Below are 13408 nucleotides of genomic sequence, written 5' to 3'. Positions count from 1 at the left end.
GTACGCGGGTGCTGGTTTCCACCCCATGTCTGTCGTTTGAGGTCTTTTATTCCCCTTTGATTATGTTTTCTTACCGCCCGTTTAATAGAAACGCGCTAGGCCGCATGAAATGGGTTCATACTTTGATTCGTTTTGACCTTCATCGGGTCGACTTAGTTATAGATCAATTTCAGCATCAATCTCATCTCCATGCCAGCATTCCACTTGCTGGTTTTATCAAACTATTTTTTCCATTTACAACATCTTCTTGATCCCACTATAGTTTGAGGGTCCCTTTTTACTATGATCTTCATCTACTGAAGTAAATGTGCGTCACGAGAGAAATGCCACGTTGCTGTTGGACTCCATCAAGAAACTCTCGTGTGGAGAGCTTCGAGTCCCAAGGATCATAATATTGAATGTCGTCGCGTCGTGACAGGTCCAAAAAGATACCCTTACTACTGTAAATGATACATGCGGTATCCCCGAAAAAAATAAATAGACAACATAACATGAAAACAAGCTCATCAGGCCAAATCAAATCTTCTTAGAGGCAGAACTCAGCCCCTTCTGATCATCCGGCGGCAGCGAATCCGTAGCACAGCGACGGTCCACATCCACGCCATGCTCTTCATCGCTAACCTCCAGCCCGTACGCGAGGACTTCGGTATCAACATCAACCTCGTTCCAGCGATCACTCGTCGCCGGGACGGGGAAAAGTGTAGTCAGAATCCAGTACATGCCGCCGGAGACAATGAAGCCGGAGAAGTAGTTCACGTTGTAGATGTACCGTGCTCCGACGGGAACTTCGCGGCCGACGGCGCCGGCAAATCCGACGATGTTGATCAGGATTCCGGCCAAGTAAGCTGCGTACGCACGCCAAGAAAATCCCCTGCTGTAGAAGTATGGGTCTGTCTTGCGGGCGCTATATAGTGCTTTGATGTCGAGGTACCCGCGGCGGACGATATAGTAGTCGCAGATCATTACACCGGCGATGGCGGATAGGAAGAGAGAGTAGGCTGATAGGTAGGTTGTGAACTGATTCGAGGAGACCACGAGGTTCCACTGTGGAGAATGTTAGATATATGCTCAAGTGGACAAACGAGGGTTCACATACCGGACACATGGCCAGGCCGATGGCAGCGCAAATGTAACTGCCACGGCGAATGTTCAGGTATCGAGGAAGCAACGCGGTCAAGTCCGTACCAGCGGAGACCGAATTGGCAGAGATGTTGGTTCCCAGCTGGGCTAGCGCGAAACCAAGAGAAATGATGAAGATTCCGAAGCGCTGTCCAGAGCTAGCTCCGATCAGGAACTTCTTCAGCAAGTCCAGCGGGTTCCAGATCGCATCGCCGTAGATGACAGACGAGGATGAAGACACGATGATACCGATGAAGGACGTGATTCCAAAACCAATGGGAATGGTCAACAGTTGAGACCACAGCGCATCCTTTGGCGAGCGGGAAAATCGCGTGAAATCGGGGTCATTCATGATCAAGGCGGCGAAGTTACCAATGCAGGTCATAATTGCCTTGATGAACACCCATGCCAGGGTGCTTCCGTGAACGGTATTGGGCTGGTGGACGATCGGGCCGATACCATGGGCTCGCGAGATGGCCCAGGCAAAGAAGGCGATGGCGGCGATAGGCGAATAGATAGCCTTGACGGTGAACAGATGGCGCACTTTGTGAACGGGGAACCAGAGAGCGGGAAGAGAAAAGAGCCAGAAGAGGAAGAAGCTGAGGAAGCCCTGCGTCTGGACGCCGGCGCTGGCAGAGAGGCCATTATGTATATTCCTGTAGCTGGGCCAGATTGCTTCGAGCATCAAAGTCACGCACTCGCCTGGGACGTGTGAGAACGGGTGTGAATATCCGGGGAATTTGTGAGTAGCATACCTCCTATATACGCCTGCACTCCGTACCAGATAATAGCCATAACCACTCGGTTGATCACCGGCCAGAAAGATCCCCAAATTCCAAACGAAGCTCGAGCCGTGACGGGGAAAGAAATATGATAGACGGCGCCGATGCGACCTGTCAGACATATGAAACTGGCGGCGATGAAGTATCCGATCCAGACACAGATCCATGACTGCCACCACGAGAGACCGTCGACAATCATCGACGACGAGATCATCCAGGTGTTCTAGATCATTGCCGAATTAAAATCTCATTCCTTTCCAATGGATGCTCGGTTCGAAGACTCACAATATTAAGGGAGTCGGCAATCCAGAACGTGACGTAGTTCCACCATTTCCATTGGCGACGCTCCGGTTCGACTATAGCATGCGAATTTCACCGGTCAGTTTCATGTCTCCTGACCCACGAACGGGCGTCGATGTAGAATCGACCCAGCTTGGAGGACGGTCTCACCTGGCCGCAAATCGTCGTTCGTCAACATTAACTGGGCGTTGGAGAGGCCGGGCTCGTGAGGGACGGCCACTTTGTCGAGAATCCATTTGAGTCTGGACATGATGTAGAGAGGCACGCGGGCAGATACAAGAAAATTAAAAACGCAATAAAAGAAATAACCCGGGGTAAACCTGGGGAGGAACGATAGGGAAGACTAGATCCAATTTATTTAAGCTACCGGCAGGGGGACCGGGGTCATGATATAATTCCAAGGAAAGGCAAAGCCATATCATCATCTAGCCCTGGGATCCCGAACCCCAGCGCCATACCCCTGATGGGCCCAGACATGGTGAGATAATGGTGTAATCCAAGTGGCCGGGACCGTGCTGAGATCGGCTCCGCCATGTGCGATATCATTCCCAGGCTCGGAGAGGTTCGAGCACCAGCACCCGCCGGACGCTTATCGTTTTGCATTGTCTGACTTGCTCTGGTAAGACGACTATCGCTGATAAGCGGCGAACGGGGCTCCACATTCACTCCGCAACCAACGCGGCCGTGGCGGTGATTGGCGCAGTGGGGCGTATCTAATCATCAGCGCGGAAATGCAGATGTCGTTGACTCGATGCCATCGAGTAATCGACTCATCGAGCGAGCCGATCACGTGCACGCCGTCTTCCATGCTTCCGTCTTCTCTCGTTGTATCCATACTCTCTACCGATTGCTGAATGGAAGTGGGTCGCACGGTAGGGTGTGGCGAGCATTGTCTGGACGCTACACTGGTCTAGGCAGTGTTCTTTTACCACGCTACTGCCTTTCTACCTTCCGCTATACCGCCAATCATTTACCGATACTGATAACCCTGCACCGATACTGCAAATTGAAGGTAGTCTATTGCTGAATGCATATCAAGGAATAACTCTTGAATTTGAAGGACATGAAGCTAAAGAGAAAGGAGACACTGCCGAGCAGGGCACCCGAACAGTCCACACTGTCAGGTTGCAGCATGGGTCAGATCCGGAATTCCTTTCTTCTCTAGGTCCCATTCACCCATCTCCCGACTCCTGTACAAATATCGTACACGATAAGCCGTGGCACGGTCTACCGGCGCAGAGCGTCACGGACGGGCGAGTCGCCGCGGCGGAAGGAAGCTGTATCGTTGATTAGTTCACTTGTTTCATAGCAGAAGAAAGGCTTCGGGCCATATGAATTCGAGGGCTAGCACCGTCACCTGATGCCGGGCGGCATTCACTTTCGACCTCTCAAATTGCAGCTGCATGGCGAAGGCATAGCAGCTACAGCTCAAGAAAGCCGAAAACTCCACCCGGCACCATCATCATCAGGTCTAGCTTCCCCGAGAAGCCCAGGTTGTAGCAGATTCCAAGGCGGGGGCAGATGTAAACATACCATCAGCCTCTTCCCAAGCACGTCCAGCACCGAAACCGAGGCCGACCCAGGCGGGCCAGGCCCTCCGCTTGAACAGAAGAACGGAGAAGACAACACCGAACGACAGGCCGAGCGAAGACTTGATGATCACGGAGGAAATAGCGCGGTCCCACTATGGATTCAAAGTTGGATTAGCCGACTGTTTCCCATTGTTCTGAGCTTCTTCAACAACATTCCCCGCAAATCAAAACCGGTCCAGGCAGATTCCAGCTTCAAGTAGACGGGGATTTCCCGAGATTTGCCGTACCTTCTCGTTGAGCAGAGCCTCACTGACGGGCTTGGTGACCCGCGCGACGGGCCGGGACTCGCTGGAATCGGCCATTGCGAAGGGTCTAAGTACACAATGGATTAGTGGAAGGACAACGAAGATGATGATTATTGACAGGCAGCTCACATATGAAAGATGGGGTTATTTAGGAGGGTGAATAGGACAACAGTGAGGAGTGCAAGGAGTTTCGGGAGTTGCGAGTCAAGGTCGGGCAAAGGCGGTCGGCCAGTTTCGCCGCGGGTTTTTCTCTTTTGGTCTCTTTTGGTCTCTTTTTTTCTCCAAAAAAAAAAAAGCGCCAAACCCCACGACAAACCGCCTGGTTTTAGGATGCCTTCAATTGCGGAGGTAAGTTTGATTTTACAGATCTGTTCCTGCCGCCATCCATGATGTCTGACAAACCCCTCCAACAGCGCTCGGGCGCGTCGCAAGAGGCGCTTCTCCACCTCGAAAAGGGTGGTGATTCACCAAATACTCAACTGCATGAAGCTGCGAAGATCCTCGGTGTGGACTTGTCGTTATGTGAAAGCCATCCGGAGACTTGCCGCAATGCGAAAATCCAACTCAGCGCCACTCCGAAAGCCGAATGGACACTCCGATGGTTACTGAAGCGACTGAAGAATGGGAAGAACTACCGCGTGGACCCGGCATCGTTCCTTTTGCTCCGACAGCTCATCGATGCGATCCCTCCCAAGAACCTCGCGACAACTTTGAAAGAGCAAAAGTTCCTCTCAACCTTGTGTGACACGGTTGCGGATCTGGAAGCCGATATCTTTGCGACGGTGGGGAGAGGACAGTCGATCGCTAGTTTCGACTCCGACTCGAGCCATACCCTGGCGGGCTCGTCAACTCAGGATGACCAGAAGAGTTCTAAGGGAACAAAGCGGAAGAGAGTGGCCACCGAGAACGGTGGAGAGGTCATGGATGAGAATGAACAGCCACAGAATCCCGCTTCGTGCTTCCTCGCGTTTATCCGTGCTTTGGATTGCCTTTATGGAGTTGTGACTCTGGGTCAGCAGACACTCGGAACGGACGAAAACGCCAACTCCCATCTGAAGCTAACATTGAGAGGCGAGCCTGCCCTCGTTGCCCAATTGTTGGGCAGGTCATTCCAAGTGGCTGCAGTGGCCATTACGCAGTTCACCCAAGCCGGCAAAACTACGGATCTTCAGCACTTGATTTTCGTGCTCCCCGCAATTCTGGAGCTGTGGGAGTCAAGGTCTTTCCGCGAGGATGATACCCACAACAAGGCAAGCAATGAAGCGTTTGCAAAGTATTGCTTCGCCCACGGTCTCAGACTACAACTCTGTCTACGGAATACCAAGCTTGATACCGATGAAAGAGCTCATCTTCTTCATGCGATTGAGCGGATTCTCGCACTTCACGTACTACTCCCGGCGCGTGCGGCCTTCTTCGAGCGCGGTGGCTCCGGCATCGATTACTCTCAGGAAGAACCGGATTGGAGCCCCGTTAAGCCGGTGACGGATACCTTCAGGCCGATTATCCGCGAGGATTCTACTATCCAGATGTCTCAGGGCGAATCGAAAGACGCCTCTTTCCACTCCTCGTGGCAATCGATTGAACTTCTCCCTGAGCTGTTCGATAATGCAGTCCGTGCAGTTCCGAGAGATATTTTCCGCCGACAGACACATGAAGCCCCCTGGTTGGAGACTTTATTTGTGGCAGTCGCAGAATTAGCGTATACAACCGCAAAGGAAGAAGACCCTGACACATTGTCAACTCGCTTTGTTTCGGTTCTGGAAGAGCTTCTTCGAGTGGCTCTTGACCGCAATGTGGGTCTTTCATTGCACACTGTCCTCACCCATGCTGGCTATACTGGTCTTCTTAAGGAGGGACTGGAGCAAGTCCAGTGGAATGTAATTGCTTTGGTCATCAGTCTCGGTGTCGACATCTTCCTGCCAAATTCAGGCCTGCCAGATTCTCGCAAGCTTCTGGACGCGTTGCTCGACAAGATTATACTTCAGTGGCGCAGGAGCTTCCACAAGAAGTCTCGCAAAAACAACATCATCAAAAATGACGTCGCAATTCCACTCATGCGAGGTTTCGCGGCGGCGAGAGACTTGACCACTTTCATGGAGGTATGGCATAACCAGCTCGTCAAACTGGAGGACGCTCGTGCCCAAAACGACAGTTTGCCAAAATTTTCGGTTTGGGAAGACGACGATTTATGTGATGCCTACAGTGAGTTGATTCGTACTTCGCTCACTGGATCCAGTCTTGCGGAGCAGATGCGCTCTGCTGCCACAAAAGTCCGGGCCGACAATGGTAAGGTTTCCGAGTCATCTGATTCCTATGCGGAATTCGTCCTCATGGAGGCTGGCTGCCGAGGAAAGACACTGGCTTCGGACAACTCCGAAGAGACTCTGCTGTCTCTCGTCGAGACACTCTCAGCTACACTGTCCTCAAAGCAGACCCTCCACTGGCGTTGGCGATTGTGGCGATTTGTGCGAACTCTGATGGAGAACAATACACTGCCGATGGATAGCAAACTTGCCCAGACAATCGGCTCTCTGCTAGGCTCTGTCGCGGTGACGATTCGTCGCACCCATAAAAATTTGGACAACATCCCCCTTGCTCCGCTCGAGGCCTGGGAGGCCTATCAGTATGCTTTGGTGGTTGTCAAGGGAAAGCCAACGGATGAACAGCTGGACGCATTCGCCGAGATCTCCAAGCGTGTCACGGACTTCATCGTATCCGTCTCCATTGATGGGGCTCAGAAGTCTTTGAAATCTCCTTGGAATGGCCGGATCGATACACTGGATTCTCCAATTACTCTCTGTTTGGCTTACTCCCTGGCACTCGTCAGGGTTCCAGAAGCCTGGGAGCGCGTTCCCTCTGAGAAACGCTTGCGTCAGTTGGAACATCTTCTTTCCCTGGCTGCCGTCCAATACCGGTCATATTCATTGCCTCTGGAGGCTGCGGCTGACGAAGCACGGTTCCTTCAAGCGTGGGCGAGCATTGTCAGTCATGAATATCTGCTCAGCGTACCTTTCATTGTGCAAGATCTGGTACAGATTCTCAACCAGACTATCGAGAACGACCATCACAACCGTCGTCTCTGCGTGGAAAGCATGCAGAGGATCCCGGCCGCTTTGATCACTCGTGGTCTCCGTACCGCAATTCTGAACAAGTTACTCAGTATTCTGCTGCAGCAGGATAGTTCTCCGGAACTGACTGTCGGTCTGTTGACGATGATGGCTAAACTCGCGGCCATGCCCAAATGTGATGCTACTGTGACGGCGGAGTGGGAACCGATCTGGACTGCGGCCCGAGCCATCAACCTTCAGGGCACGGAAGTGGATCTTCAGATCATGAAGGCCTTCCGAAGCTTGCATCGCGCGGTCATTGCGAAGTTATTGGTGCTGAAAGAGGATGTTCGGATTGAAATGTTCAAGAAGCTGTTCGCAAGAACATCGAAGCAGGCCTCTAAGTTGCGACAAATTGATCGTGACTCCATGACTGATTTCCTCCTACGTCTGACTTTGTCAGAGCTCTGGGTCCATCGCAAACAACTGCGCGAGGCGTTTGCGGAGGACGAGTTGGCCGCCTGTCGTCAACGTGTATTCGGACTGGTTCTGGGGGATATGAAGTCCGTTAAGGAGCAATGCAAAAAGCACAAGCTGGAGGAGACTATCACCCTCATCAAGACCATCGACGCTCTGGAGGACTTTGAGGATCTGGCGACGAACAACATCGAAGTGGAGAAGTTCCTGTCCAAGATCGAGACCTACATGGAAATGTCCATCGACTCAGCCCCATCTCGGCTGATTCGACGTCGTCTTCTTGCTAGCAAGGGGCCCGAGAAGAGCATCACCAAGCCGGTACTGCAATGCGCCGAAACTCTGACGCTTCAGTCGCTCTACGCCGAAGACCAGCAACTCTTCATCCGGGCGACGACGGAGCGTTTCCGTTCTATGACTCCAAAGAAGGTCAGCAAAGCAATCCGCGAGGTTCGGGAGCTTGGCTTCACTGGCGACAGCGCCGGTTACCGGTTGCTAGTGATCTATCTAGCCCTGGTTTCGCTTCCTCCAATCGAAGACAAGGAAAGTCCGGCGGCTCAAGAGCTGTCCCTGCTCGGGCTCGATCTCACAACTGCTCTCCCCAAGGCCACCTCCATCACCCAGTTCTGTTTGACTGCGGAGTGCCTGTCCCTTCTGTTGCGGGTCCACACCCGCAGCCTCGGGCAGTGCAACGTGGACGGCGTCCTCATGTCCATCGGATCCTGCGCCTCCAAGGTCGGCCCCCGCATCTCCCCCGAATACGCTCCTACCATCTTCACGCGACTCTGCCGCCTGATGGGGCTCGTACTGGGACTCCAGCGCCTCAAGATTGGCGGCCGCTTCCACCTCGTGGTCAACGCCATGCAGCGCCTGCTGGCTTGCCTGTTTGCAAACACACGTAAACGGTCTCGGTCCGCCAAGTCCCAAACCAACCTCTCGCAGCCCTTTTGGCTCGCCCCACTCAGTGCCTCTCATACTACCCACTACACTCGCCTCCTCACCTCTCTCTGCGACCCCACCGTCTCCGCCGTGATCCGCCCCCAGGCCGGTGCGTCCCGCGAGGCCCTAACCGACGAAACGAAGAAAGCAAAGCGCATCGCCGGCCAATACCTGCAGTACGTCGTCACTGCATACACTCAGGTCTCTCTGAACGCCTCGCTCCCACCGGATGTCAAAGCCGCTTTGATGCCTGGTCTCTACGCCGCGCTAGATGTGATGTCGAAGGAATCGATGCGGGCACTCAACGCGGCGCTAGACATGTCAGGTCGCGCTGTGTTCAAATCTCTGTACGATGACTACGTGAAGTTCGGAAAGTGGAATAAGGCGTGATATCCTGCATGCTATCCCGGTGTCGGTGTACAATAACCTGTTTTATTCAGACTTATGATATCCCTGAATGCATGATGATTGATATCATCTAAGAAGCTGTTCTACTTCTAAGCTGTACTCCATATTTCCTGCAAGTCATATCCCCGCACGCCGAGATCCATCGTACTCCCTAACTCCGGGCCCGGCCCCATCATGCCTGTCAGCGCGGGTCATCTTGTGTCTTATATGAGTCACTCGTATCCACAGCCTCGTTGACTCGCCTGCCTAGGTGGTTCGGCGCGCCGGGACTAGCGGGCTCCAACTTTGGAGATAGCAGATGGAGGCCTCAGGCGTCGCTGTGGCTGATGTTGCAGCCTGAGGATAACATCGAGTGCGGAGTCCAAATGCCAAGACGAAGTATACGGCACCTGAGATCGGCCAAAATATCGGGGCTATCACAATACCATTCCAAGAACTAAGAAAAACAAGAAAATTCAATTCAAGGAAGCATCCTGCACTCAAACCCATGACCTCTGACTTTAAAATTATAAATGCCTCCAACACTTGTGCCCGTTTGTTGCAGCCCGTGAGGACCTCGCGATAGCTTCCCCCTTCTCCACGTGAGCCTTTCATTTGAGATAGTAGATAGCTCAGTAATGGCTAGAGGATTATCATATGCAAGGGCAAAGGGGGGAAAATACCCATGCTCCCATCGGGTAAGCCTATAGCTTACCGTCAAGGTAGTCATGTACCTACAGCCCACTCCCGGTGTGGCTTACAACGGGGGACCTCCCACCCTCCGCTATCGCGACTCACCCAGAGGTCGAAAGCAACATCACACGAGCGGCCAGCTGATCAAATTCAATAGCGCTCGTCAAACCGCCAAGGTAAATGGGGGATGCATTGCTGGAAAGAACCTAGAACTTGATGGTAAGGGACCCAGGACGCAATTTTTTACCGCAATTTTTGGGACCTTCTTTCTACTTCTTCACGGTTCGGGTCATATGAAGCAAGGCATTTTATCCATTGAACGACTACTTCTGGTGAAAGCGATGGTACACACGAATATCACGAGCCAAATAACGGTACGAAACCATATTAGAATTTCCTACAGTTGAGGAAAATTGAAGATAAGTAGATGGGAGACGACATTGGTGATGGCGACAGAATCGCAACAGTACGCCTGGGTATATGAGGCTCGACAAAGATGAAGACCTCCACTAGAAATAAGAACACCACCTGGACCATCGCACTGTCAAGCAAAACGCCATAATCCCCGCTTCAGTTCTGCTGATGTGGCATACCGAGGTAGAACCATCCAACACAGCCGAGCCTTGATGCAGAAACAAAATAAACAGGAAGCAGATTCGAAGCCCTTTTTGTCGCTTCGGTGAACGCCGACAGGATGCATAAAAAACTCAAGGTGTAGGGGAGATTAATAGAACGACCAAATCAAACTTGGGGGGCAGCAGTCTGGGGGACGGCGGAGATGCCCTGTGAGATGGACTGCGACTCGGGCTCGGGTCCGGTCGGCTGGGGAAGGGCCTGCTGCAGACCGGCGACGATGCGCTCCAACTCTTCCAGGCGACGGTCCTTCTCCTGGACCTCGCGGCGCAGCCGCTTAACTTCATTGTGCAGCTCAGGGCCGACCTCATCCGACTCGGGAAGATCGCCGTTGGGCGAGTCATGCTTGCGCTTTATCCCGGTGGCGGGAAGAGAGTTGGCACGCAGACCCTCAAGCTCATTGGCGCGTTCCCAAGGCATGTCAACCATGACCTGTGGGGTACCATCGTCAGCATGCATGTGGCGACGTCGAAGATGTTCTCGAAGGTTCTCCTGGCGTGTGAACCCGTTGCCGGTGCTTCGGTTGCAGTCGGCATAGGGGCACATGAGAGGCTTCTTGGCGTCGGTGTTCTTCTTGTGGACTTCGCGCTGGTGGCGCAGAAGACCGCCTGAGTAGGTGAAGCCTTGAATCTTGTCGCAGCCGGGCTCGAAGCACTTGTAGGGGCGATCGTGTTTATCCATGTGTTTGCTGGGCAATCATGTTAGCATCGAAAACAGAGAGCGATAACGACAGCGAGATTAACTTACTTCCATTCACAGGGGCGACGGAAAGTGGGTGGCGCGGCCTGGCAATCGGGATGGTCGCAGAAGATCTGGTTCTCGGAGTTCTTGGGGGGGTCGCGGGCGCGTCGTACGGAGAGGCGCGGGCGCGTGCCCTCCATATAGCTCATGGGCTCGTTCATTCTGGCAATTGAGGACAGGGTCTCTGTAGCAGAGGCAAGGGCAGAGGCAGCAGTAGCCCCGTGCGGAGCTTCACTTCGGGGACTAGGATAGTCAGATCCGTCTCCCATATCGCGTCGACCCCACACTAGCCGAGGGGATTTGTGATGGAATGAAGATACCAGCGGGACGCGTCAAACGGAATCACTCAAACCCACACTGAAAAAAGACTCGGGATGGGAAAGAGAAGCAGAAATTGGGTGAGCACGAGTGTTGAAAAAGGGTGGGGGAAGCAGTGAAGATGGAAGATAGATGTAGATGTAGATTGTAGATGAGAGGAAGAAGGAGATGCCTTGGAACCTGAAAATTTCGGCACCTGCAAGTTCCTTTTATACGCGAGCGGTGACTCCGACCACCGCCACTGTGGCGCAGGTGATGCTTCCGACTGTGCAGACGCGCTTCTCCGAACTTCTCTTGTCGCGGCGTTGCCGAGCTGAGATCACCTTGCAGATACCTGAAAATCCTTTTTACTATGCAGGGACAGCCCGAGATCTTATACTCTTGCTCTGCTGTCAACCCTGACAAGGCCGCGTTTTGGCCACCGTGGGATGGTACAATGACTCATAAGCCGGTAATTACCAATGAGGACATAAGAGCCCGACAGTCGGTTTCCCTTAGCTACCCAGTCCTTTCGAAGTCAGGCAGCCATTCTCCATTCTCCCGACTTCTTTTATCGCCACGCGTGACAAATCCATGTGGCGGTGAAGTCACGGGATGCGCGGGGATCTGGCAGTCACGTGCGTCTTATGTAAGCACAGGGCACGAGTGAGGCAGTACTTAGGCTGCAGGATATTGACATCTCGTATGGGTTCTCTGGCCGTTGGAAATAAGCTGTGGACCCATCACTCGTAGATTGATTGCGAATCTTCAGGCTAAGCAGTCTATTCATAGTAAACACTGCGTTGCATGTTCTTGAACGACACGTTTTGTGGCAGTGAGTGTATAGTTCAGTTCCCTGTTAGGCGCGAACAGGCTACAATGTTCAAGAGATCTGCACTGTACCTAGCTCTGAACAACCGATAATCAAAGATAGTACTGGAAACAGCAGACAGAAATATCAGAGCAGTACATCGTCTCGACTCGGGCTATGCAACTGCTCCAGCACCCACTCGATCTGCTCTGCAACCACATCCGGACGAATCAAATGGACATTATGTCCACAGTCGGGCAAATGCACCATCTTTGAATTCGAAGACAGCTGCAGCTGCTCCTCTTTCAGCTCCTGATCAAGAGATTCCCACCGATCCAAAAGCTCTCGAAACGCCTGTCTCTGCTGGAATGACCCATTCCCGACCTCCACCCCCTTCTCATAGATCCGCTCATAGTCCCTAGCGCCATTACATCGAATGACACTCACCGGTCTATCTCCCATCACCCGATTCTGTAACTGCCTTTTCTCTGCCAGTGTGCAGCAAACCTCTGCATAAGAATCCGCCTCCGACTGTGCAGCCACCGTACCACGTGCAATATCAATCGCACGCTCTCGCCACTGATCCCGAGATAGCCGTGCATCCTCTCGTAGACCAGTAACCTGAGCCCATTTCAGATCCCCAAGCACAGCTGCGATGTTCTCATCCGGGATGCGAAAATAATCACACTGCCGCTCCGTAGCCCCATCCGCAAGGATCATGCCGACGACCTCGTCGGCATACAAGTGGAGAAACTCGCGAGCAACAATGGCACCGTAAGAGTGCGCAACCAGCACAATCGGTGGGCGTATGTCCATTGCATCGAGCAGGCTGTGGAGATCTCTCGCGGCGTTCACCGCTGTACATCGTCCCGGGCCGGACTCGCTACGCCCGAGTCCCGAGCGGTCATACAGCAAGAGTCGGCTATTCCGGGAAACGAGGGGAGCCAGGGCTGTGTAGGATGACGCGACGTCGCCTGCACCAGCGATCACGATGACTATTGAGTCTTGCGTGTCGCGGGGGGGCCCACTCATTGAGGTGTACAGGCGGTGTGTGCCTATGGAGACCATGGCCGAGCCGGTGTGCGCGGACCGGTTTTGGGGCGGTGTTTCCATATTTAGGGGTTTCTTCGTATGGCAGAAGCAGGGAATGAGGTGTCCGATTTACGAAGCGCGATATAGATCTAGATGGAACGGGGTGCGGGGCAGAAACAGTACAACGGTACAACGGTACCGGCGTTAACGGCCCTGAAAGAATGCCAAAGACTATTTTTGTACCTTGGAATGGTAATGTTTGACAAGTTCTATTGATACTTTGTTCATGCATCAGATTCACGAGGGAATTGAATGG

The 13408-nt window shown here is 53.0% G+C and overlaps 5 protein-coding genes across 5 annotated transcripts; 1 reads left to right on the top strand and 4 right to left on the bottom strand.

Moving 5' to 3' along the window:
• Nucleotides 1-516: 516 nt before the first annotated feature.
• On the bottom strand, nucleotides 517-2451 carry N7498_005454 (nucleobase cation symporter-1 family protein; the record flags this gene model as incomplete). Its single annotated transcript, XM_058452516.1, has 5 exons — nucleotides 517-1044; nucleotides 1097-1821; nucleotides 1875-2124; nucleotides 2187-2257; nucleotides 2352-2451. The coding sequence occupies 5 exons, from the start codon at nucleotides 2449-2451 to the stop codon at nucleotides 517-519; spliced, it is 1674 nt and encodes a 557-aa protein (XP_058309054.1).
• Nucleotides 2452-3205: 754 nt separating this feature from the next.
• On the bottom strand, nucleotides 3206-4223 carry N7498_005453 (MICOS complex subunit MIC10). The gene is made up of 4 exons (XM_058452515.1): nucleotides 4168-4223; nucleotides 4021-4105; nucleotides 3735-3885; nucleotides 3206-3478 (listed from the first exon to the last, which is right to left on the bottom strand). Exons 2-4 carry the CDS (start codon nucleotides 4093-4095, stop codon nucleotides 3429-3431), a joined length of 276 nt encoding a protein of 91 aa, XP_058309053.1. The 5' UTR covers nucleotides 4096-4105; nucleotides 4168-4223; the 3' UTR covers nucleotides 3206-3428.
• Nucleotides 4224-4368: 145 nt separating this feature from the next.
• N7498_005452 (ribosome biogenesis protein URB2) lies at nucleotides 4369-8888 on the top strand (the record flags this gene model as incomplete). The annotated part of the gene is made up of 2 exons (XM_058452514.1): nucleotides 4369-4386; nucleotides 4452-8888. The coding sequence occupies 2 exons, from the start codon at nucleotides 4369-4371 to the stop codon at nucleotides 8886-8888; spliced, it is 4455 nt and encodes a 1484-aa protein (XP_058309052.1).
• A 1431-nt stretch (nucleotides 8889-10319) lies between these two features.
• On the bottom strand, nucleotides 10320-11330 carry N7498_005451 (putative C2H2 transcription factor; the record flags this gene model as incomplete). Its single annotated transcript, XM_058452513.1, has 2 exons — nucleotides 10959-11330; nucleotides 10320-10899 (listed from the first exon to the last, which is right to left on the bottom strand). The coding sequence occupies exons 1-2, from the start codon at nucleotides 11219-11221 to the stop codon at nucleotides 10320-10322; spliced, it is 843 nt and encodes a 280-aa protein (XP_058309051.1). The 5' UTR covers nucleotides 11222-11330.
• An 877-nt stretch (nucleotides 11331-12207) lies between these two features.
• N7498_005450 (alpha/beta fold hydrolase) lies at nucleotides 12208-13128 on the bottom strand (the record flags this gene model as incomplete). The annotated part of the gene is made up of 1 exon (XM_058452512.1): nucleotides 12208-13128. The coding sequence occupies one exon, from the start codon at nucleotides 13126-13128 to the stop codon at nucleotides 12208-12210; it is 921 nt and encodes a 306-aa protein (XP_058309050.1).
• Nucleotides 13129-13408: the final 280 nt, after the last annotated feature.

Source organism: Penicillium cinerascens (assembly GCF_028974065.1).
Source record: "Penicillium cinerascens strain IBT 15544 chromosome Unknown contig_5_segment0_segment0, whole genome shotgun sequence".
Lineage (NCBI taxonomy): Eukaryota > Fungi > Ascomycota > Eurotiomycetes > Eurotiales > Aspergillaceae > Penicillium > Penicillium cinerascens.
This window is presented reverse-complemented; position numbering and strand designations above follow the sequence as displayed.